Source organism: Cervus canadensis, chromosome 25, assembly GCF_019320065.1.
Source record: "Cervus canadensis isolate Bull #8, Minnesota chromosome 25, ASM1932006v1, whole genome shotgun sequence".
Lineage (NCBI taxonomy): Eukaryota > Metazoa > Chordata > Mammalia > Artiodactyla > Cervidae > Cervus > Cervus canadensis.
In genome coordinates this window covers 298275-324743 of record NC_057410.1, presented here as the reverse complement: position 1 = coordinate 324743, position 26469 = coordinate 298275, and the positions used below count along the sequence as shown (strand labels likewise).

Below are 26469 nucleotides of genomic sequence, written 5' to 3'. Positions count from 1 at the left end.
GTGTTCATTGGAAGGACTGATGCTGAAGCTGAAACTCCAATACTTTGGCCACCTCATGCGAAGAGTTGACTCATTGGAAAAGACCCTGATGCTGGGAGGGATTGGGGGCAGGAGGAGAAGGGGACGACAGAGGATGAGATGGCTGGATGGCATCACCGACTCGATGGACATGAGTTTGAGTAAACTCTGGGAGTTGGTAATGGACAGGAAGGCCTGGCGTGCTGCGATTCATGGGGTTGCAAACAGTTGGACACGACTGAGCAACTGAACTGAACTGAACCCACTGATTTGGACTATATTTCTGAGAATAGAAATCTTGAGAGATCCACAGACAGCATCTCAGAGTAGATTTTGCTCAAAGCCTCAAAGAGTCCTCAGTGGCAAACTAAGGATGATAAATTTATCATGCTTCAAATTTTCTTGGCATACCAAACCCAGGAAGAGGAACATTCATGTTTCTGACAATGAGTCCTTCTACAAGAATTGGTAATTCCCAAGGAAGGAAATTTTACTGGTGGTATCCTGTGTGCCTCTTTAGATTTTTCTGATTAAGAAGCAAAAACAATGTAAAAGGCCACTCTAATTCACATATGTAAGAGTAAGAAAAATTCAGTTCAGTCGCTCAGTCGTGTCCGACACTTTTTGACCCCATGAATCGCAGCACACCAAGCCTCCCTGTCCACCACAAACTCCTGGAGTTTACCCAAACTCATGTCCATCGAGTCGGTGATGCTATCCAGCCATCTCATCCTCTGTCGTCCCCTTCTCCTCCTGCCCCCAATCCCTCCCAGCATCAGGGTCTTTTCCAATGAGTCAACTCTTCGCATGAGGTGGCCAAAGTATTGGAGTTTCAGCTTCAGCATCAGTCCTTCCAATGAACACCCAAGACTGATCTCCTTCAGGATGGACTGGTTGGAACTCCTTGCAGTCCAAGGGACTCTCAAGAGTCTTCTCCAACACCACAGTTCAAAAGCATCAATTTTTCGGCACTCAGCTTTCTTCACAGTCCAACTCTCACATCCATACATGATCACTGGAAAAACCATAGCTTTGACTAGACGGACCTTTGTTGGCAAAGCAATGTCTCTGCTTTTTAATATGCTATCTAGGTTGGTCATAACTTTTCTTCCAAGGAGTAAACGTCTTTTAATTTCATGGCTGCAAGAATTAGGCCCTCACAATCATTTTTGTCAACCTCCCCATTATTCCATATAGCTTTTGTAGGTATTGACCTGTATCCTGCTACAACCCTGCCTTCCTTGTCTGTACTAACCTGTAGTCTTTGGTGAATGCTTCCTTTTCATCCAGATTTTCACAGTTGAAGAATTTAATCCATCCATATGGATTAAATGGATGGTTTACTTTAACACATACAGTATTCACACCCTCAATGATCTGATTGACTGTAGTGGGCTGTTTACCTTGTTGTCCCCAAGAGATGAATCAAAGGTGAGATGTGCCATGTGAATCTCTGAGTTGTATAAAATTTAGCATTTTTAAAAATTGGCTTCCCATCCACATTCAATTCTTCTCTCAATGGAAGTACCCAAATTTTTAGAGCTTAACTGGGAAGGAAGTGTATTACTTCCATTTTTTGAATCTGAGTCAGAATCAAATCACAGTTTCTGAGACAGAGTCCTTCACACATATAATAAAAAAAAAAAAAACAGCAAATAATTGCCCCCTTCTCCTGGCAATAATAGAATTGGAAAAGGGGACTTTAATAACCTGAAAACAACCTTAATGTTTCTGTTCTAAGAAAGATTATTGCAGAGTCCTTAGAAGGCAGGATATTGGTGGGCTTCTTTGCAGTTTCTATGCTCATTAGAGTGACATGGATTTTATTTGCTCTTTTTAGAGCAGGCACACGGGGATCAATTTCTTAAAGAAGTTAAAGATTGCCCTGTGGACCCAAGTACAAAAGGTGCAAATAAACCTCAGTTGACAGCTTGGAGAACAAGTTGTAAACATGTGGCTGAGGAGAGAAGTTCCTGAGAGACCATAAGGTTTCCATGAAAGAATCTGCCACAGTCACAAGGTTTGTGATGTTGAGAGTGATGGAGTGAGAACCCAGGGGATTGGTGTGCCTGCCCGAGTCATTATTCCCATATTTCTCCCTTTAATAAACTAGCTGGCCAGTACTCAAACCTGATATAAATGAATGTAACTTCACAGTGGATTATCACAACCTTGGGGCTTCTGGTGGCTCAGTGGTAAAGAACCCACCTGCCAATGTAGGAGATGTGGGTTCGATCCCTGGGTTGGGAAGATCCCCTGGAGAAAGAAATGGCAAACCAGTCCAGTATTCTTGTCTGGGAAATCCAAGGGACAGAGGAGTCTGGCGGGCTATAGTCCGTGGGGTCTCAAAAGAGTTGGACATGAATTAGCAACTAAACAACAACAACTTTAATGCCATGGTATCCCCCATTAAGATCTGATACTTATTATTTCTGAAATTAATACTCCATCCAATCAGCACCTGCAAAATATTTTTCTATGGAAGATTTGACTAATGTTCTATTTTATGTATACATTCTAGAGTTCTACAGGCTCGCAGAAGCTATTTGCCTTCACCTTCTGAAGGAATAGTACGTTTTCACTTGCCTCCCTGTGAGATATTCCAACTGCCTTGCCTATTGCACATAATTCTGCAGGCAAGATCTTAACCACATCCAACTTATTCCAGGAATACAGCTATGACATTGTATTGATAACATCATTCTGCAAGGACATTCAAACAATGCTTTCAAATGGGATAAACAAAACTTTTCATAGAACTTTCTAATCAGAGTTGGTCCACTGCATCCTATAAAATTCAAGGCCCCGCTGTTGCACTAAAATTTCTGAACAATACTCCTCTGCCCAGGAGTGATTTATACCTGATGTAGTAAGGAACCAATTCTCCAGTTTTATTAGCATTTGCTATTTTAAAGGAGTCTTAGCATTTACATCGGAGAAGGCAATGGCACCCCACTCCAGTACCCTTGCCTGGAAAATCCCATGGACGGAGGAGCCTGGTAGGCTGCAGTCCACGGGGTCACAAAGAGTCGGACATGACTGAGCGACTTCACTTTCACTTTTCACTTTCATGCATTGGAGAAGGAAATGGCAACCCACTCCAGTGTTCCTGCCTGGAGAATCCCAGGGATGGCGGAGCCTGGTGGGCTGCCGTCTATGGGGTCGCACAGAGTCGGACACGACTGAAGTGACTTAGCAACAGCAGCAGCATTTACATGCTTAATTGGTTCTCAGAGGTAACATGCTCCTCATTTAGGAATTTGATTTCAGTCCATTATGCTGCTTCTTGCAAATGGACTCACTTTGTTTTTCTTTAAAAAGTTAATTAATTTTACAATTAGCATAACTGAATACAACATTGCATTAATACAGGATAATGAGTAGATATTTATATTTATTACAAAATGATCACCATACTAAGTCTAATTAATATCTGTCATCGTACATAGTTATAGAATTTTTTCTTGTGATAAAAGCTTTTAAAGATTGACTCTCCTAGCAACTTTCAAATATACAATACAATACTAGTAACTATAGTTACCATACTATATAGTACATCTCCATACTAATTTATTCTATAACTGGAAGTTCATATATTTTGACTCTCTTTACCCATGTCTCCCAGCTCCATCCCCCACCTTCGGCACCGGTCTGTTCTCTGTATCTATGAGTTTAATTTTTTTTATTGATTTATAAAATCTTTATTAGAGAACAGTTGGCTTACGGTGCTGTTAGTTTCAGGTGTGCAGTGAACTGACTCAGTTACACATAAACACACACCTGCTCTTGTTTAGATTCTTTTCCCATACAGGTCGTTACAGAGTGTTGAGTAGAGTTCCCTGGGCTATACAGTAAGTCGTTACTAATCATCTATTTCACTTTTTATTAAACACTTTGTTTTGTGTTAGAGTATCCAATTAACAATGTGATAATTTCAGGTAGACAAAGGCAAAGGGACTTAGCTACACATATACACACACACACACACATATACATATACACACATATATGTATATGTAAGCTTCTGCTACTACCGCTAAGTCGCTTCAGTCGTGTCTGACTCTGTGTGACCCCATAGATGGCAGCTACCAGTCTCCCCCATCCCTGGGATTCTCCAGGCAAGAACACTGGAGTGGGCTGCCATTTCCTTCTCCAGTGCATGAAAGTGAAAACAGAAAGTGAAGTCGATCAGTCGTGCCTGACTCTTCGCGACCCCATGGACTGCAGCCCACGAGACTCCTCCGGCCATGGGGTTTTCCAGGCAAGAGTACTAGGGTGGGTTGCCAGTGCCTTCTCCTATGTATATGTATATATACACATAGATATACACATGTATCTATTCTCCCCCAAACTCCCCTTCCATCCAGGCTGAAACATGACATTAAACAGAGTTCCCCGTGCTATATAGTAAGCCCTCAGTTCAGTCGCTCAGCTGTGTCCACTCTTTGCGACCCCATGAATCGCAGCACGCCAGGCCTCCCTGGAGTCTACTCAAAAACCCCTGGAGTCTACTCAAACTCATGTCCATCGAGTCAGTGATGCCATCCAGCCATCTCATCCTCTGTCGTCCCCTTCTCCTCCTGCCCCCAATCCCTCCCAGCATCAGGGTCTTTTCCAATGAGTCAACTCTTCGCATGAGGTGGCCAAAGTATTGGAGTTTCAGCTTCAGCATCAGTCCTTCCAATGAACACCCAAGACTGATCTCCTTCAGGATGGACTGGTTGGATCTCCTTGCAGTCCAAGGGACTCTCAAGAGTCTTCTCCAACACCACAGTTCAAAAGCATCAATTTTTCGGCACTCAGCTTTCTTCACAGTCCAACCCTCACATCCATACATGATCACTGGAAAGACCATAGCCTTGACTAGACGGACCTTTGTTGGCAAAGCAATGTCTCTGCTTTTTAATATGCTATCTAGGTTGGTCATAATTTTCCTTCCAAGGAGTACATGTCTTTTAATTTCATGGCTGCAATCACCATCTGCAGTGATTTTGGAGCCCAAAAAAATAAAGTCTCTCACTGTTTCCACTGTCTCCCCACCTATTTCCCATGAGGTGATGGGACCAAATGCCATGATCTTAGTTTTCTGAATGTTAAGCTTTAAGCCAACTTTTTCACTCTCCTCTTTCACTTTCATCCAGAGGCTTTTTAGTTCCTCTTCACTTTCTCCCGTAAGGGTGGTGTCATCTGCATATCTGAGGTTATTGACACTTCTCCTGGCAATCTTGATTCCAGCTTGTGCTTCTTCCAGCCCACAGTTTCTCATGATGTACTCTACATATAAGTTAAATAAGCAGGGTGACAATATACAGCCTTGATGTACCCCTTTTCCTATTTGGAACCAGTCTGTTGTTCCATGTCCAGTTCTCACTGTTGCTTCCTGACCTGCATACAGGTTTCTCAAGAGGAAGGTCAGGTGGTCTGCTATGCCCATCTCTTTCAGAATTTTCCACAGTTTATTGTGATCCACACAGTCGAAGGCTTTGGTATAGTCAATAAAGCAGAAATAGATGTTTTTCTGGAACTCTCTTGCTTTTTCAATGATCCATCGGATGTTGGCAGTTTGATCTCTGGTTCCTCTGCCTTTTCTAAAACCAGCTTGAACATCTGGAAGTTCTTGGTTCACATATTGCTGAAGCCTGGCTTGGAGAATTTTGAGTATTACTTTACTAGTGTGTGAGATGAGTACAATTGTGTGGTAGTTTGAGCATTCCTTGGCATTGCCTTTCTTAGGGATTGGAATGAACACTGACCTTTTCCAGTCCTGTGGCCACTGCTGAGTTTTCCAAATTTGCTAGCATATTGAGTGCAGCACTTTCGCAGCATCGTCTTTCAGGATTTGAAATAGCTCAACTGGAATTCCATCACATCCACTAGCTTTGTTCGTAGTGATGCTTTCTAAGGCCCACTTGACTTCACATTCCAGGATGTCTGGCTCTAGGTGAGTGATCACACCATTGTGATTATCTGGGTCATGAAGATCTTTTTTGTACAATTCTTCTGTGTATTCTTGCCACCTCTTCTTAATATCTTCTGCTTCTGTTAGGTCCATACAATTTCTGTCCTTTATTGAGCCCATTTTTGCATGAAATGTCCTCTTGGTGTCTCTAATAGTTATCTATATTATATACGGTAGCAGTGGGTACACATTAATCCCAGTCTCCCCCTTGCCCCACCTGGTAACCGTAAGTTTGTTTTCTATATCTGTGACCCATTTCTGTTTTTAAAAGTATGTTCATTTGTACTTTATTTTTAGATTCCATATGTAAGGAGTATCATATAATATTTGTCTTTCTCTGCCTTACTTCAATTAGTATGATAATCTCTAGATCCATCCATATTGCTGCAAGTGGCATAATTTCATTCTTTTTAATGGCTGAGTAACATTCCATTGTTTCTATCTATCTATCTATCTGTCTATATACACCACATCCTCTTTATTCATTCTTCTGTCAATGAACATTTAGTTTGGTTCCATATCTTGGCTATTGTAAACAGTGCTGCAGCGAACACATGTAAGTGAGATCAAGCATTATTTGTCTTTCTCTGCCTGATCTATTCCACTTAGCATAATGCCCTTAAGGTCTATCTATGTTGTTGCAAATGACAAGATTTTCTCCTTTTTTATGGCTAAATAGTTATATATATATCATATTTTCTTAATTCATTCATCTGTTAGAGAATACTTAGGTTGTTTCCATATCTTGGCTATTGTAAATAATGCTGCAATGAATGTGGGGGGACAGGTATCTTTTCAAGTTAGTGTTTTCATTTTCTTCAAATAAATACCCAGAAGTGGAACTGATGGATCATATGATTGTTTTATTTTTAGTTTTTTGAGGAAACTCTATACTTTTTTTCATAGTGGCTGAATGTAAATTGGCTTGCTTTGAGTGGCTTGCCAACTTAAACCAAAAAGCTTTAAGTTGCAATAAAACAGGCACTTCTATCAGTGTCATTCAACCGTCCCAATCCCCCAAACTTCTTCACTGTAGAGGCTTTGGCTACCTTATCTTGTTCCTTTTGGAGTCCCTGAATCAGTCATTGTTCATGGGTTTCTGCTGCAAAAAACTGCCTTCTCTGGCTGCACATTTCACAACATTAGGATGGCAACTGTTGACTGTGTAGTGGATCTTTCTTGGAATAAGTGCTTTTACGAATCCTGAACCTTTGACTCTGCATCCAGTTGTTCATTATGCCTTGGGTCTTTGAGGCACCACCCCACAAACTTGGCATGGCCACAGAGGTCTCATTATTCAAATGAAAATGCTACTTAGAGAGCCAAACCTGGGCCTTCTGGCATATCCCACTCTCAGGAGGAAATGATTTCCATGTCCTCAATCCTTTGCTAGATGCAGTGGTGCCTGAAGAGGTCACCCCTCACCAATATCCATTGGTCATTTGGGGAGACTCTTGGGATCAACTGAGTGGTCAGGAAATATAATTTGTATACTTTATAAATTCAGCACCAACATCACACAGGATGAAGCCCACTGAAAATCTTCTGCACTGGGACATCCCTAATCAAACGTGGGACCCAGGGGTCAGCACAGTCATTTTATTTATTTATTTATTTTAATTGGAGGTTAATTACTTTACAATATAGTAGTGGTTTTTGCCATACATTGATATGAATCAGCAATGGGTGTACATGTGTTCCCCATCCTGAAACCCCTCCCACCTCCCTCCCCATCCCGTCCCCTCTGGGTCATCCCAGTGCACCACAGCACAGTCATTATAATATTGGAGGATGTGATGGCCAACAATTGGCCCCTTCACATTTTTATAGACTCTTGGTCTGTTGCCCACCATATGGTCACATGGTCTGGCTAATGGCAGCAACAACAATCCCTTATCTAAGTTGTTTCACACTCTCCTTTGGGGTAAAGAACTCCAGGAATTTATTGCACCACAGATACTCAAAATGCAAATCAAGGTCAAATACTAAAATTCAATTTTCAGAGCCTCATTACAAAGCACAGGCTGATAAATTAGCTTGGATTTCTGAAACACACACTGGTACAGTCTCAGATCTGATGCCACTAATCTCTTCCTGGTGGGCCCATGAAATACCAGTCTGCAGTATGGCCTCTGCCTTCAAGGCCTGAGAAGAATTAAAGGGACTTCCCTTTTCCAGTGGGAACATAAGATAATGTAGTGACTAACCATGCATCTTATGAGGGAAAACGTGCCCCTGCCTATATAATGGAAGATTATCTCCCGGGGGATAGCCCTTAGCCAGTGGCAAATAGATTTATGAGGCAATTGACTCCATCTGCTGTTAGTTACTATTCTTGGATCATGGTAGACACTTGGAAATAGTATTCCCCCCTCCTTCCAGACGTGCTACCATTGAAGCCACAACACAAGACCTCAGTGAGGCTCTTCTTATGCTTTTACTATCTCTCTGATATTCAGCACAAGTTGAGCATGTTTCCCCATGTTGTTAGCCTAAATCTTGAAGCCATTTAGGTCATCAGGGTCTAAGCTGATGGTGACCACAGTCCTTGAGACTTCAGATTCTGCCCCTGCTTCAGCATGCTTGCCATCCTGTGGTCCACTGTGTCTTGGGTGACTTGTTGCTGCTGCCAGCTCTCAAAATCTGCGTACTGCTGTTCACTATTCAGCTCTCAATTCTCTAAAACCTGATGAGACGAAAATGATCCTTGTTCTAATACTCACATGCTGGTGATCATGTACTGGGGACCCTTGCTGATTTGCTACCTCCTGGGGGTATGCTGCTCCTGTCTTCATTGTCCTGCAGCGGGTCTGAAATCCAGCTCCCTCAAACCAGTGCACTCTCTGCTGTGATCCTGGGGAAAAGGGTCCTGGCCTTTGGGGAACCACAACTTCCTGCAGTGGCAGCCCTTTATAACAACTCTAGTGGGAAGGCGTTCTAATGCTTTTAAGAAATAAATTCTCGGTGTGATCTCTAGATTTAAAGCACTCCAGTCGGGGCTTCCCTGGTTGTCCAGTGGCTAAGACTCCAAGGTCCCAGTGCAGTGGGCCTGGGTTCGATTCCTTGTCAGGGACTAGATATCACACACTGCAACTTAAAGAGCCCGAAGAGCATGCATGCCACAACTCAGACTCAGTGCAGCCAAATAAATAAATTAGTAAATAAATATTTACCAAGAAAAAGCAATCCAGTCAAAATTCTAGCAGGATTTTTTGTAGATATAGATAAGCTGATTTTTTTTTTTTTTTGGATATCCTTAGTTTATTATAAAAGAGGAACATGGAAATTATTTACATGATGAAAGATTTCAGAACTTCAGTGGAATGGGCAGCTTCAAGTGATGCCATTTCAATAGTGACTTATTTCAGTCAACATATTTCCCAAGAATGTCACCATCTCTAAATAAGAAATAATCCTTGTCGTCTAGAACTACTTTGGTGCCTCCATATTCTGGGAGAAGAACTTTATCTCCAACTTTCACACTAACTGGCTGAATCTCTCCACCCTTTCCTTTAGAGCCTGATCCAACAGCTACCACCGTTGCTTGCAATACTTTTCCTTGTGATTTTTCTGGAAGCATAATGCCTCCTTTGGTTACAGTTTCGGCTGCACTTCTTTCAACTAATACTCGGTCAAAGAGGGGAAGAAACTTTCTGAATGCCTGTCCTGCCATGACTCCGGCTGCCGCAGTTCGCACTCTGCACTCACGCCGCAGGCAAAAGGAGAGACCTACTGTCGGACCCTCCGGACACGTGAACGCGAGAAAAAGCTCAGATAAGCTGATTTTAAAACTTACATATAAAGAAAGGCAAAGAAACTCAGATAGTCTAAACAATTTTGAAAAGAATAACAAACCTGTAGCATCCACACTATTTAATTTCCAGCCTGTGATGCAAAACAGATCATTTTTTTGGTGTGTGTGTGTGTGATCAGCTGGTTCTGTATTGCTGTTGAGTGGGCTGTGATTACACTCTGTTTTCAACAGTACTTCAATCTCCTGCTGCATAGATCTTGTTGATTTCTTTATATTAGATAATCCAGTTGCTGAATCATTAGCCATGGCATATACTGCATGACTTTTACAACCTTGAAGACCACATATCAGGTACTGTAAGGCAGACAAACTTAGATAAAGGTTACTATTCAAATTTGCAAATTGTCATTGTCCTGGATTTCTAAATCTGGGCTCCAAAAGCATGTCTTTGTTTTTTTTTTTTTTTATTTGGTTCTACCTTAGATAACTATATATTTTAAAATATGGATGTAGATTGTTTAACTTTGTAAGAGTAATTTGTCATTGTACAGCAGGATGTATTTATAATGGTACATACATTCTCTTGACTGAAGGAAATCTAAGGTTGTTTTGCCTTGATAGTTGAGATAGTTTGTCCTTATGTCTAAGTAAAACACATTGGATGAACTCCATGAAGCCCTGGATTCCTTATTAATCAGACATTCCACTGACATTGGCACCATGATTAGAGCTGAGACTATTGAGGTTCAGAGCAATCTGTTTAAACCTCTTTCCAAATTTTTATAATACCTTCTAAAACCAGAATCCAAAGAAGTCTTAAGGCCAACCATGGAAGATATAATAGGAAATCACATTATGCACCATCCTTGCAACATTCTTGTTCTCCTAGGTAAACATAATACCATTGAGGAAATAGCTCGACAAATTCAAAACACAGGATTAACCAATGAAGAGGGGGCAAATATGGGACCAATTTTATGAACACCAGTTTATTTATTTTCATCTCCAACTCTCAAGCTTGTCCTATAAAAATTGTTCAACTACACAAAGCAAACTTTTTCTCCTGTAGATCAAAATGACCGGAGGACTCTTGTAGCAATCATAGAACATTCCAGGAATGATATGTACACATTTTATATGTACACTCTTGGAGTCTGCTTACTTTGAGGGGACCAGACATTCACTGGTTTGCCACAATCCAATCATTATAAGCTTATGGGAATGATTATAAAAGATTTCCAAAATTTCACATTACCTAGTCTCCCAGTTGATGATATGTGCTAGGTAAAGGTTCAATTGTTGGTGGGTACAACTCACTTCCTCTTAAGGCATTTATCTAGACAATAATACCTGCTGTATTTGTAGCATCTGAGATAATCTTTATCGAGAATAACCCTTATCTGTGGGTCTCAGGAATTGTTCCTACATGTTGAAACATCTTATTATTTAATTTTATGATACACAAATGTATTTTGAGTCTTGGTTTTTGATTTATTATCTTTTTGTAATGTTCTCCCATTGTTGTAATTCTTGTTGAGTGATTATAACCCATTTTACTCTTAAAAATTACATCTCATTTCACATTTTAGTCCATTAACCAACAGTGAATATAGGACAACTGCTGAACATACACAGAAGGCCACTTGTACAGATCGACTAGGAGGATGGAAGCCTTAGAAGTGAGGTCTTTAGGATGAAAGAGAACTCGATAGAAAGTTTAACAGACAAACATTTGAAAATAAGGTACGGCAAATAGTGTCAAATAATTAGGTGTCGCTAGACAATAAAAAAAGCTGTTCAAGAAAATAATGTAATTGCATGGTATCACTTGTATTTATTGAAGAAGGAAATGGCAACCCACTCCAGTATTCTTGCCTGGAAATTCCATGGACAGACTACAGTCCATGGGGTTGCAAAAGAGTTGGACATGACTGAGTGATGGAGTTAATTTCTTTAAAATGTTCAAAGTCTCCCACTTGTGCACATATTTTATTTTATTTTTATTTGTTTATTTTTTCACCTGTGCATTTAAAATACGATTTATGTATAACATAGGGATCTGTACCCAGTGCCAGGTGACAATCTAGAAGGGTGGGATGGGTTGGGTGGGAGGAAGATTCAGGAGGAAGGGGACATATGTATACTTACGGCTGGTTAATGTTGTTGTATGGCAAAAAATCAATTATCCTCCAATTAAAAATAAATTTAAAAAACACAATTGAGGCAGCTTTTCAGAAGAAATCATAAGACACTAATTCTAGGGAAAATATCAAACAGCACAGATGGTGGATTGCTATTATGAAAAGAGGCACAATGAAATGCTTCTACTTGCCAGGCAAGTAGATTCAAGATTTTTCTTGTTCTCATTATTTCCTTCAGTGTCTAAAACTTTAATTTCTTTTAAAATTAGGTATGACAGTCTTTTCCTTCTCCACATGACCTCTAGTTGTCTGGCATTACTAGAGTGAAATAATTTTGAACTTCACTTATAAAACTGAAAGTATAGTGAACATTTTTAACATTGCCAATTCGACTGCTTTGCTTCCAGTTCTGACAATTTTTAACCCTATAATTTCTGACTTCCAGGGGGACGTTTTACTTCCTTTTCTATAATATCTCTTTATTTCCTTTCTCCCCTCTTTCCTTTCTCCTTCCCTTCTTCTCTTCCCACTGTCTCCTTCCTCCTCCTCCTCTTTCATCTCTCTGATGGCTACTATTGGCAGACTTTATTTCAGAATATCCTTGATTAGAAACTATCTTTCAGACTGTTTCCTAAGTCTGTGCTCTTCAGTCACTCTGAGATAAAAGCCGGACATTTATGTCCAAACCTCACGTGTTGCTTGGATAGCTTGCTCAAATGTACCTTTAAAGTAATCTTACGTTTCACACGTCCTAAAGCTGAGTCCATTGCACACTGAGGAACAAATGCTTCTCATACATTTATTTTTTCATCTGTGTTTCAAGACAAACCTGATTAAATATAACTTGTGAGTATTAAGCTGACAAATGTTTTTCTCTTGAATCCTTCATTTGATTTATGGCTTTATCAACCATGCAGTCTTCCAAGCTGAAGAACTTTCTCATCTCTGTCCACTACATTGCTTGAATCGAGATTGCAATTGTGTCCTTTCTCTCTATCTTATGGACTATAATGAAACCTTTAGTATTGTTTGCTTGAATGCTATTCTTGGTTAATTGCTTGTCACTCATCTTGTATGTAATTTTTATTACTTTAATACATTACATTACATTATAATACGTTAATACATTAATAAAGTTAATTTATTCACTGCTTTATTATATTCCTCATAAAGCAAAATTGATATATCACTTTCTTATAATTTCTCTTGGCTCAGTAATATTTAGTAAACTCTTAAATGTGCAATAAATATCTTCACTACTGGGCTCCTACCATTCACTCTAAATTAATATCTTTCTACTGTTCCCATTATACACCATTTTTGCCTCTCAAATGTCTTAAAAGTGAGAAATCAAATGTCTCAAAAGTGAGAAATCATGATATCAAGAGCAAATAATTCTTTATGGCATCCCATTTATTTCTTTGTAATAGCATTTAATAAGTTTCATTATAATTTAGGTGCTTTTATATATCTCTATGATACTGGCCTGGAGGTTCTTAGAAATTTGGAAGCTATGTTTCTTGTATTTCTATTCTCAGTGCCCAGAATATCTCTTGAAACATCGTCAACACTTATTAGATATGTATTAACTCAATTATTTGTTAATTTCATGAATTAAAATAATAAATTCTGATTATTAAAATTTTATCATTTTTTTTACTGTGCTCTTAAAAGCTTGCTTCACCTGCTGATTCCTTAGGGTATAAATAAAGGGGTTCAATAAAGAGCTAACTGAAGTCATGAGCAGAGATATTTCCTTGTTGAAATTCCCTCCTTTTTTTGGTGATGGGTTCATGTATAAAAAGATGCAGCTGCCATAAGAGAGTGAGATGACAATCACGTGGGAGGAATAAGTGGCAAAAGCCTTTGTCCTTTGCTGGGCAGGAGGAATCCTCAGAATGGTCCTGATAACCTACGTATAAGAAAGTGTCACCAGCAAAAGAGTAACCACCAGAGTCAAAACAGCTAAGAAGATGACTATTAATTCTAAAAGGCTTGTGTCTGAGCAAGCAACCTCTAGGAGGGGTCTATAATCACAGTAATGTTGATTCAGAACATTGGAGGCACAGAAACCATCTGGCTTATCAGGATAATTGGTGGCAAGATAGCCAGGGCTCCCCCTAACCAGGAGCAGAACACAAGTTGTATGCGGACTCTGCTGCTCATGATGGTCAGGTAATGCAGGGGTTTGCAGATGGCCACATAGTGGTCATAGGACATAGAAGTCAGGAGGTAAAACTCTGTTGCCCCAAGGAGTATATTAAAAAAAAAAAATACTGAGTCAAACAGCCAGCAAAGCTGATGACTTTATTTCCTGTTGTCAAGCTGGTCAGAAGCCTGGGAATAAAAATGGATGTGAAGGAAACTTCTAAGAAGGAGAAATTCTGGAGGAAGAAATACATGGGAGTCTTGAGGTGAGGGTCTACCAGAGTGAGTACGATGATAGTCAGATTTCCTAAGATGCTTAGCAAGTAGGAGAGGAACAGAAAGAGGAATATCACCACCTGGATTCAGGTGGATTTGTGCGGCCCAACAGATTAAACTCAGTAAATGTGGTTTGGTTTTCATTGTTGACTTCAGTAGATCTAAAGGGAAAATGAAAGGTCAGTGATGAAAACTAGAGTTTCTCAGGCTAGGAAAAATGAAGTTAATTGCAACCAACAGAATCAGGTCATATTATCTACTTTTCATCCAAATTGGCCCAAAATGGCGTCCCACTGGACTAGGGTTGGCTCATTGGAAGACCCAGGGTTCCTATGTGAGTGGCTTGATTCATAAAGCTCTTTTTTAAGCAAGTGAATACTTTAATGGATCAATATTTTCACATTAAAACATGAATGAAATTGATTAAACCTAAAGAATGATCTAAAAGACACACAGGAATGATGTGCATAGAGAATTCATATAATGGAGTAAAAACACCAAAACATAAAATATTGTTTCAATTAATAATTGGTCATTTCTCCTATTCCTGGGTTCTTAACACAGACATGTCACACAAGAATGACTCTGACTGTACCTGTTCCTTCTTATAAAATATTCATAAATTGCCTACATTTAAATAATCTTATCTGATTTTAGTTCTCTATGTCTCTTTTACTTCTATGTTCTTGGCATAAATTTTTCTCTTTGTTCCTCTTTTCTCTTTTTGTGTTCCCCTTCATACACTACCTGATACTTCATCATATATGTAGCTGATCCTCATCTCCTTCACGGTCTAGTTGCCTGGTTTCCTCTTTAAAATAAACTGTGGAAATTCTCCCAGTACAGGCAATGCTATAAACCCCAAATCCAAAGCTGTTTTTTTTTGCTACCTTCCTGAATTTTTTTTGGATGAATGTCTATTTGGCCTTTAAGATTATGAGACTGTTTCAGAATGTTATCATTTTATGCCATAAGTCTTTTCCTATGTCCAGGCTTCTGCCATGACTAAATTGTATTGATATGCATTAAGCATTATGCTTTATGGGCTTCCCTGGTGGCTCAGATGGTAAAGAATTTGCCTGCAATGCAAGGGACCTGGGTTTGATCCCTGGGTCAGAAGGATCCCCTGGAGAAGGGAATGGCAACCCACTCTAATATTCTTGCCTGGAGAATTCCATGGACACAGGAAACTGGCAGGCTGCAGTCCATGGCGTTTGCAAAGAGTTGGACATGATTAAGCGGCTAACACTTTCACTTTTCACTTACACTTCATTGCCAGAGTCTTCTGGGCACTGATTTGGCATACAACTGGGGAGAGAGATATTGTGGCAGTCATAGGACATAGCTCCCAGAATGGATTTTGCTCAAAGTTTTGAAGACTGCTGAATGGTATCTAGGAGTAGAAGCTGGTTATAAATCTCAAAAATATGTGTTTCCACTGTTCTCAGAGCACAGAAATGAGGAAATTAATGCCAGTATTATTGGTTATAGTTGTTCTTTGTAGATATATTGGTAGTTACTAAGGAAGGCAAATTTGATAGTTACATATTTTTGCACCTGTAACCTTATCTGATTAAAAATATTCTTGTGGCAAAGGACATTTTAAGGGATCCTTTAATCAACCTGTATGGTTAGTTAGAAAAGTCATATACTTTCAGACATCACTGATACCCCATCATGGCCATACATGAATACTGAGAGACCAGGTACGGTGAAACCTGAATCTGGTTTTCTCAGATCTGGATCTTATTTCCCTGGTTGTACTCACCTGAAATTTTTAACAGTAACTTTACATTTTCTTTCAGAATTTCACAATGGTAAAACTTCATGGTCTATGTCCACCAATGATTACATCAGTGATTTTGGAAACTAGAAACATAAAGGGCTTATACTGTTCACAGTTTGAATGATTGTGATGGTCTGTTTACCTGGTTGATACTAAAAGATGAATCAAAGGTGAGATTCACATATGAGTCTACAAATAGCAAAAAATTAGCATCATTTATGTATATTATCTTTCCTTTTCCTGTCATGCTCTTTCATGGAAGTATCAACCTTATAAGGCTTAGTTAAATAGTAAATGAATTATTTTCTCTATTACTTCAAATAATTCAAATTAGATTAAACCTCAGTTCTTGAGAGATAGAGTTCTACTTAACAAGGGCAAAATAGCATACCAAAAAATTGAAAAAGTAGCAGTGATAGGATTAAAAAGGAGGACTGATCAGACTGAAAATACCCTAAATTTTCTGATCTGTGATAAATTATGTTGCTCTCCTTAGAAGCCAAGATATGGACTTTTTTGCAGATCCTGTGTTATCAACAGTGACCCAGGTTTTTATCTGTTCCTTTTAGAGAATGCACATGGGGATCAATTTCCTTTAGAAGCTGAAGATGCCCTGTGGACTCAAGTTCAGAGGTGTTAATGAGCATCAATTGTTGACAGCTTTGTGAGCAAGTTGTGGACACATATTTGAGAGAAGAAGGGCCAAGGAGAGTATCAAATTATCACATTGTACATCTTAAAGTTGCACAATATTATATGTCAACTATATTTCAATATATTTGGGAAAAAAAGAAAAAAAAATGCAGTGAGAGAGTCATCTACAGCCTAAGAATCTGAGAGAGATGATGAAAGTAATGAGGTGAGACCTTTGAAGATGGCCAGAAAAATTACTACTTGGTTATCACTGAAACATGCTACCACATTGTTTACACAATTTGAGGGTCATTGAAGAACCCCATATTCTGAAAATATTTTGTGAATAGTTTTTCTAAAATCAGCACAATTAGGGGCTCTTTCATTTGTAGGAGTGTGAGTGGCCCTGTATAGTACTTCTAAATTCATTAGAAATTAAGCCATCTCTCAAATTATGATGGTCATTCATCCACAACCTACCCTCAAATATAATCAAATATAATCTTATTTTCTGTCCATTTTTTTCTTCTTGTTCATCACTTGATATTATAAGAATGAAGTACAAAGATTATACTCAAAAAGGGAAAAAAAAGCATATGTTGTGAGACACTTTATTTTGGATAAATGTTTGTGTTCTCAGAGATTTCAAAAGATAAAAAATCAATGGCAATACTAACACCATGAACATTAATAGCAAGGCCAAGGAGAAAATTATAAATAACCGTGCTATTAAGTGATCTCTACTTCTTTTTAAGTGGGGGCTCAGTCTGTTACATGGATTAGCTACTTCAATTATCTCAGAAATCTTTTGAATCTGGACTTGTATCTCCATTTATATATGAGAAAATTTCAACAAATTAAGTTTCTTACATTTACAATTTTATCAGTTTATGGATCCTCACACAATATAGTTTTGTGTTGCCTGTTTTCAACCCTTATAAAAATGGAATTGCACTGTATGTATTCCTTCGCGTCTCACTTCTTTTGTTCAGTTTCATGCATACAGTTCATTTGTGTTGCTGCTGGTAGCTGTGACTCATTCATTTGCATTATAATATTCCATTGTATGAATCTGCCACCATTTATTCACTCATTCAGTTAGCAGGGATTTATTTTTCATTTTGGAAATGTTATGAAATGTACAGTTCTACTGACACATGTATTCCACAAGTGGAACTGCTGGGTTATTGGGTATGAATTATTTCAACTTTAATAGTAATACTGAGTTGATTTCAAAGTGGTTGAATTGTTTACAACATCCAATTACTCTCTTCTCCATAGCTTCTCTACTTGGACTTCAGATTGTCAATTTTTTTTTTTTTCAGATTGTCAATGTTTACCTATCCGATTATGTGAAGTTGAACTAATGTGATCTTGATTTGCTTTTTCCATGATTGTTAGTATAGGTGAAGAACTTTCTATAGCAATATTTGCCATTTATATTTCTCTTTTTTGAAGTCTTTTTTCCAGTCTCTTGCTCACTTCTTTTTCATTGGGCTACCTGTCTTTTCTCTGTTGATGTGTTGGAATTCTTTATATATTCTGGAGATAAATACATTTTAGATTATATGAGTTGCAGATATCTTACTATTTTTTGCTCTGTTAATGATTTTCATTTGTGAACATATTCTTAATTTTAATTCAGTAAAATTTATCAATTTTTTGTTGTACCTAAGTTAAGAAAAATTTTCCCTAACCCACTGCTATGAAAATATTCTTCTATATAATCTTTAATTTTTTGACTTTCAGGTTTATGTCTATAATTCATTTGAAATTGATTTCATCTGTAATTGATATCCAATTTCACTTTTTCCCATATAGACATCAAATATTCCCAGAGTTGTTTGCTGTTAAGACTGTCCTTTTCCATTTTAGTGATAACTTCATCATAAATTAAGGGTTCACATATATATGAGTCAGTTTCTAAGTTCAGTTATCTTCCATTGGTCTATTTGTCTATTCCTACAACAATAATATGCTGTTTTAATTAACTAGGGCTTCCCTGATAGCTCAGTTGGTAAGGAATCTGCCCAAAATGCCGGAGACCTGGGTTCAATCCCTGGGTTGGGAAGATCCCCTGGAGAAGGGAAAGGCTACCCACTCCAGTATTCTGGCCTAGAGAATTCCATGGACTGGGTCGCAAAGAGATGGACATGACTGAGCAACTTTCACTTTCACTTTTTCACTTTAGAATAATTAGTGATCTCTGATAATTTCATTTTGTTATCCTTCTTTTAGAGTGTGTCATTATTTTTTATGCTTTGTAAATAGGCAAAAATTTTGCTTATCAAATATTACAAAAAAAATCTATGAAATCCTTAGTGAGATTGCATTATACCTATAGTAAACTTGTGAAAACTGGTATCTTTAAGATGTTTTGTTTTCTAGCCCATAAGTATGGGACAGCCATTTATTTGAATCTTTAAAATGTCTACAAATAGAATGTTATATTTTTCTCCAATAAATCTTGCATATATTCATTCATTACTATTTGATTTGTAATGGTGTCTTATTTTAATTTCATATTCTACTGGTTTGTTTTTGGCATATAGATAACACAACTGATTTTTGTATGTTGATGTTATACACAGTAACTTTAAATTGAAACTAAAGTATAAAATATAATACTATTTTATTGTTGATTTTTAAATATTTATTTCTATTAATTTTATTCTTGAATGTACATCGAGGTATTATAGATCAGAGGCAGATTTCTTATTATTTACCTCTCAGTTCAGTTCAGTTCAGTCACTCAGTCGTGTCCGACTCTTTGCCACCCCATAGACTGCAGCACGCCCGTCCTCCCTGTCCATCACCACCTCCCAGAGTTTACTCAAACCCCTGCCCATTGAGTCGGTGATGCCATCCAACCATCTCATCCTCTGTCATCCCCTTCTCCTCCTGCCTTCAATCTTTTCCAGCATCAAGGTCTTTTCAAATGAGTCAGCTCTTCGCATCAGGTGGCCAAAATATTGGAGTTTCAGCTTCAACATCAGTCCTTTCAATGAATATTCAGGACTGATCTCCTTTAGGATGGACTGGTTGGATCTCCTTGCAGCCTGAGGGACTCTCAAGAGTCGTCTCCAACATAACAATTCAAAAGCATCAATTCTTTGGTGCTCAGCTTTCTTTTTCTTTTTTTAAAATTTAAATTGTTTATTTATTTTACTTTACAACATTGTATTGGTTTTGCCATACACTGACTTGAATCCATCATGGGTGTACATGTGTTCCCCATCCTGAACCCCCCTCCCAACTCCCTCCCCATCCAATCCCTCTGGGTCATCCCAGTGCACCAGCCCTGAGCATCCTATATCATGCATTGAACCTGGACTGGTGATTCATTTCACATATGATAATTTACATGTTTCAATGCCACTCTCCCATATCATCCCACTTTTGCCCTCCCCCACAGAGTCCAAAAGACTGTTCAGTGCATCTGTGTCTCTCTTGCTGTCTCACATACAGCTTTCATTATAGTCCAACTCTCACATCCATACACGACCACTGGAAAAACCATAAGCTTGACTAGATAGATCTTTGTTGGCAAAGTAATGTCTCTGCTTTTTAATATGCTATCCAGGTTGGTCATAACTTTCTTTCCAATAAGTACGTGTCTTTTAATTTCATGGCCGCAATCACCATCTGCAGTGATTTTGGAGCCCCCCCCAAAATAAAGTCTGACACTGTTTCCACTGTCTCCCCATCTATTTCCCATGAAGAGATGGGACCCGATGCCATGATCTTAGTTTTCTGAATGTTAAGCTTTAAGCCAACTTTTTCACTCTCCTTTTTCACTTTCATCAAGAGGCTTTTTAGTGCATCTCTACTTTCTGCCATAAGGGTGGTGTCATCTGCATATCTGAGGTTATTGATATTTCTCCCGGCAGTCTTGATTCCAGCTTGTGCTTCTTCCAGCCCAGCATTTCTCATGATGTACTCTGCATATAAGTTAAATAAGCAGGGTGACAATATACAGCCTTGACGTACTCCTTTTCCTATTTGGAACCAGTCTGTTGTTCCATGTACAGTTCTAACTGTTGCTTCCTGACCTGCATACAGGTTTCTCAAGAGGAAGGTCAGGTGGTCTGCTATGCCCATCTCTTTCAGAATTTTCCACAGTTTATTGTGATCCACACAGTCGAAGGCTTTGGTATAGTCAATAAAGCAGAAATAGATGTTTTTCTGGAACTCTCTTGCTTTTTCAATGATCCATCGGATGTTGGCAGTTTGATCTCTGGTTCCTCTGCCTTTTCTAAAACCAGCTTGAACATCTGGAAGTTCTTGGTTCATGTATTGCTGAAGCCTAGCTTGGAGAATTTTGAGTATTACTTTACTAGCGTGTGAGATGAGTGCAATTGTGCGGTAGTTTGAGCATTCTTTGGGATTGCCTTTCTTTGGGATTGGAATGAAAATGGACCTTTTCCAGTCCTGTGGCCACTGCTGAGTTTTCCAAATTTGCTGGCATATTGAGTGCAGCACTTTCACAGCATCATCTCTCAGGATTTGAAATAGCTCAACTGGAATTCCATCACCTCCACTAGCTTTGTTCATAGTGATGCTTTCTAAGGCCCACTTGACTTCTCATTCCAGGATGTCTGGCTCTAGGTGAGTGATCACACCATTGTGATTATCTGGGTCGTGAAGATCTTTTTTTGTACAGTTCTCCTGTGTATTCTTGCCACCTCTTCTTAATATCTTCTGCTTCTGCTAGGTCCATACCATTTCTGTCCTTTATTGAGCCCATTTTTGCATGAAATATTCCCTTGGTATCTCTAATTTTCTTGAAGAGATCTCTAGTCTTCCCTATTCTATTGTTTTCCTCTATTTCTTTGCATTGATCGCTGAGGAAGGCTTTCTTATCTGTCCTGGCTATTCTTTGGAACTCTGCATTCAAATGGGAATATCTTTCCTTGCTCATTTGCTTTTCACTTCTCTTCATTTCACAGCTATTCGTAAGGCCTCCTCAGACAACCATTTTGCCTTTTTGCATTTCTTTTCCATGGGGATGGTCTTGACCCCTCTCAGTAAATAAATAATGGGGTTTTCCTAGTGTTTCAGACAGTAAAGAATCCTCCTGCAATGCAGAACACTCCAGTTTGATCCCTGGGTTGGGGAGATACCTTGGAGAAGGAAATGGCAACCCATTCCAGTATTCTTGCCTGGGAAATCTCATGGACAGAGGAGACTGGCAGGCTACAGTCCCTGGGGTCGCAAAGAGTTGGGACATGCTTGAGTGACTAACATTTTCAACATTTTGGTGAGTAGCTGTGTAATCCTCTGATCTTAAGAAAGTGCATCTGATTCAACCTTTATTAATAAACCTTTATTAGCCCATAGGACAGAGGAACCTGGTGGGCTACAGTCCTTGGGGTCTCAAAGAGTTAGATGTGACTGAGCGACTAACACAAATAAATAATAAGTATATTAGGTCTCCTCACCGTAAGTCTAGTCACTGCAGTGACCTGATGACAACCAAGTCAGATATCCTGTGTGAGCAATTCTAGACCCACAGGCAATGCATGCGTGCTAAGTCGTTTCAGTTGTGTCTGACTCTGTGCGACCCCATAGACTGTAGTCCGCCAGGCTCCTCTGTTCATGGGATTTTCCAGGCAAGAATACTGGAATGGGTGCCATGCCCTCCTCCTGGGGAATCTTCCCAACCCAGGGATCGAACTTGCGTCTCCTATATCTCCGGCATTGGCAGGTGGGTTCTTTACCACTAGCGCCACCTGGGAAGCCCATAGGCAGCAGACGAGGAGAAATAATTCTCTACTTATAAGGAAAAGGAGGCAGCTGTCCTCTCCCTTCCAGAAAGGGTCTTCTCTTTACTCTAGCCGTTTGATAGGGAAATAAAATGTCTCCAGGAGTCAGATAGATCCACACAGGTCTTAGCTTTTACAATTTAGAGATGGCGGCCAAGTTCCTGAGTTTCCTTCTTCTTTGATGTGTACAATAATTAGGGAAACAATTCTAGTCTTCCTGGAACCTTGGTGTTTAACCTAAAGACAGTCTTTGGCTGTAACCATTTGACTTGCTAGGGGAGACAGAAATTTATTATTATCTTTTTGGATCAGATCAATTAACTAGCCAAATGGCTGTAGGTCTAATTCTTAAGGCAGGAGAAGAGTTGGGAATTGGCATTCTCAACTGCCAATTAGCAATCCCAAATGCCAGCCAAGAGTTGACATTTTATAGGAACAATAAGAAATCCAGGGAAAATTCATACTCCCACATTTATCTGAATACTCTTCTAGACTCATATATCTGCCTTTCATTCTCTAATGTTTCTTGATGAATGGAACCTTCCTAACTGTAAAATAGTTCAGTTTACCATACTTTAAAAAAAAGTTATTTTTTTAGGCTTTTAAAAAATGGTTAATGCTTTCTGTTTTTAGTTAAAAAAAATATTCTTTAGCCACATGGAACTCTGCTCAATATTCTGTAATAACCTAAATGGGAAAAGAATTAGAAAAGATTAGAAAGAAATAGACACATGTATATGTATAACTGGTGGAGAAGGAAATGGCAACCCGCTCCACTAGAGCCGGACATGACTAAGTGGCTGAAACAACAGCAGCATGTGTGTAACTGCATCACCTGCTGTCGGCCTGAAGCTAACACAGCATTGTCAATCAGCTACACGCCAGTGTACAAAAGATTCTTTACCCCAAGATCATGGAAATATTCTTCTAATTTCATCTAGAAGATTTATTAGTTTTCTTTTCACATTTTTAAGATTAGAGTCTGATCATCTCTTAAGAAAAAAGCATTAAGGTGTTATAATTGATTACCATAATATGCTGTCTTAGAGATACAGTCATCAGTATCAAAGTGGAAAACAAGCACATACTTGACAGAAAGTGTATCCTACAAGGAAATAAATCTGTGCATATGACTTCACAGATAATTTCCCCTTTTGAAGACAGCTTTATTGAGGTATAATTGATATTCACATATTTAGCATATGTGTAAATTACATATTTTCACAGAAATTCACATTATTTAATGTATACAATGAGTTCAGACATATTCATACACTGGTGAAACCATTGTCACTGCTGTTCCTGGGAGATTTGGGACTCAGCTTAGGACATATCAGTCAGTAAAAGGAGTAGCTGAGCACCATATAATAGTACATTGATATTGCCTACGTTTCTTGGTTCTGTAAGTAACAGACATATTGTTATAAATATTAACAGTGAATTTCCCCCATGTATTCCTGGAGATAGATTGAGCTAAAAGGATTATCAATACACGTATTAATGGTAGGTACTAAGTGTCACAGAATGAGGTTGTGATTATAAAACCATGGCTAATATACCATTAGAGAAAAATACAATGAATACCAAGGAATTCTTTTACGATTTGTTTTTTTTGTACTCAGTAATTATTTAGTTTTTTGAAATTGAATGCAACCCTTTTGGTCATGTCTTTGAAAGCTTGTACCACTTGTTTGTTCCTCAGAGTATAAATGAAAGGATTCATTACGGGGGCAACCGAAGTTGTTAGCACTGACACCACCTTATTAATAGCTACCCCTTCTTTTGCATGTGGTTTGATGTAGATGAAAATGCAGGTTCCATAAGTGATAGAAACCACAGTTAAATGGGAAGAACATGTAGAAAAAGCCTTTTTCCTTTGCTGGGCAGAAGGGAATCTGAGAATGGTCCTGATGATGTATGTATAGGACATGATTACACACACCAAGGTGAACAGGAGCGTCAACACAGCCAGGACCAAGACGAATTGCTCTAGGAACTCTGTGTCTGAGCAAGTAATCTTCAGGATGGGAGCAGCGTCACAGCCAAAGTGATCTATGACATTAGAGTCACAAAACTCAAGCTCAAAGCCCATGCTAAATGGTGGGATGACGATGATTAGAGCAATCATGTAACAGCCAATGAGGAACTTGATGCAGACCATGTTGTTCATGATGGTTGTGTAATGCAGGGGTTTGCAGATGGCCACATAGCGGTCATAGGACATGGCCGTCAGGAGAAAAAACTCAGTCACACCCAGGATAACAACAAAAAATAATTGAGTGGCACATGCATTGTATGTAACAGTATTGTCCCCAGATGCCATTGTGTAGAGGAATCTGGGAATACAGACGGTTGTGAATGACACTTCCAAGATGGAGAAATTCCGGAGGAAAAAATACATGGGTGTTTTGAGATGAGGATCTACCAAAGTGAGAGTGATGATGACCAGGTTTCCAACAACACTCAAAAGGTAGGTTAGAAACAGAAAGATGAATAGCAAAATCTGTAGATTTGTGTCATTGGTTAGTCCCACAAGGATGAATGTGGTTATTGCTGTATAATTTTTCATCCCTGATTCCTGACTGTGGTTGTGTCTATGTGTGAAAAAGAAAGAGAGAAATTAGATCAGAGAACTAGACTGTTACATGAGTTAGCAGAGAGATGACATGAAATTCCTAGCTAATGTTAACTTAGTTACATAAGCCAAGGTTTTATTTTATTTACCTGTGAATCAAGAATGCTATTTTATTTACCTGTTAATGAAGAATGCTATTGGAGCAGCAGTTAATTAACCATTATTGCTACTGGATTCCCACTGCTGAGCATTATACTGGATACTAGTCAGAAGGCTCTACTTAAAGATTCTTATTACTATATCAATGTAGTATTAATTCAATAGCAAAGGAATTATTGGTCAACAACCTAATGGAAAAGAAGCTAGGCTTTATCATCAGTGTTAATGAACAGAAAAACACTGTCATAAAAATATGCATGGTTTATAATTTCCTGACAATAAAACCTCAAGCTGTGCTGTCATCTTGGTTCTATGGGATACAGGGGTGACTACAGTTAAGGTTGTGAAGTTAAAGGTTTTCTCCTCTCCACCTCTGCTTCCTTGCTTGTGATGATAATCCACATTCTCCTCTAAGGTGCCTCACATCTCTCTGCTCTCTTCCCTTTTAAACAGCACAGAAGTATGCTCCTAAGTCTATTCAAAAGATAGAATCAAAGTAATTTTCAAAACCTTACATAAGATCCATTTCTCTGTTTATAATCACTTACTAGAGTTCCATAACCCTTGGAATAAAAGACTCTTTACTCTGGTTTATAAGATATTTCATGATCTCATTGCTGTGAAATGCTCCTAATTTGTCTCTAGTTTAGCTGTTTGGGTCTTCTGTTCCTTGAACATGCCAAATTCTTTTCTACCCCTGACTGAAAGGTTGTTGCTGAACCTCGAAAAGACGCCGGGATTCTTGGCCTCCAGAGGAGAAGAATTCAATCCAGGGCCAGAGACGAGGCTTGATCGCTCAGAGCTTTCGTGTAATAAAGTTTTATTAAAGTATAAGGGAGATAGAGAAAGCTTCTGACATAGGCATCAGAAGGGGGCAGAAGGAATACCCCCTGCTAGTGTTAGCAGTGGAGTTATATGCTCTCCAATGAATCAAAAGAATGTCTGGAGGTTGTAAGGACCTCACCAGACCTACTCCCATAATTTACATTTTAAGATAACAGGATTAGCCAGAAGGTTTAATCCAGAGACTGTCCTCAGGCAGGATACATTATTGTTATATAATCTTTGTAAAGACCAGGCCTACTCCCAAATTTACATTTTAAGATAACAGGATTAGCCAGAAGGTTTAATCCAGAGACTGTCCTCAGGCAGGATTCATTATTGTTATATAATCCTAAGGAATGTAGAGGGGAAAAAAAGTTTGTCCTTTCTTCCTTCTTGAGAATTCCAGACCCCTCTCTCCTTGGGGTCCCCT

General features: G+C 38.8%; 3 protein-coding genes and 1 pseudogene across 3 annotated transcripts in view; 1 reads left to right on the top strand and 3 right to left on the bottom strand.

Annotated features, from left to right (window-relative positions):
- The window catches only part of LOC122427454 (olfactory receptor 6C4), a 9570-nt gene extending 2288 nt beyond the window's left edge, over positions 1-7282 (top strand). The window contains exon 2 of the mRNA XM_043446958.1: positions 7265-7282. Within this exon, the coding sequence (XP_043302893.1) occupies positions 7265-7282 (18 nt within the window). The remainder of the gene's footprint in view (positions 1-7264) is intronic.
- A 1928-nt stretch (positions 7283-9210) lies between these two features.
- LOC122427251 (10 kDa heat shock protein, mitochondrial) lies at positions 9211-9747 on the bottom strand. The gene has a single exon (XM_043446566.1). The coding sequence runs from the start codon at positions 9648-9650 to the stop codon at positions 9342-9344; it is 309 nt and encodes a 102-aa protein (XP_043302501.1). The 5' UTR covers positions 9651-9747; the 3' UTR covers positions 9211-9341.
- A 3761-nt stretch (positions 9748-13508) lies between these two features.
- On the bottom strand, positions 13509-15639 carry LOC122427796 (annotated as a pseudogene).
- An 8459-nt stretch (positions 15640-24098) lies between these two features.
- LOC122427793 (olfactory receptor 6C2-like) lies at positions 24099-25049 on the bottom strand. The gene has a single exon (XM_043447497.1). The coding sequence runs from the start codon at positions 25047-25049 to the stop codon at positions 24099-24101; it is 951 nt and encodes a 316-aa protein (XP_043303432.1).
- Positions 25050-26469: the final 1420 nt, after the last annotated feature.

Bases quoted from the DNA above. Each gene is read 5' to 3' on its own strand.
- LOC122427251 (XM_043446566.1), bottom strand. From the start codon at position 9,650: ATGGCAGGACAGGCATTCAGAAAGTTTCTTCCCCTCTTTGACCGAGTA.
- LOC122427793 (XM_043447497.1), bottom strand. From the start codon at position 25,049: ATGAAAAATTATACAGCAATAACCACATTCATCCTTGTGGGACTAACC.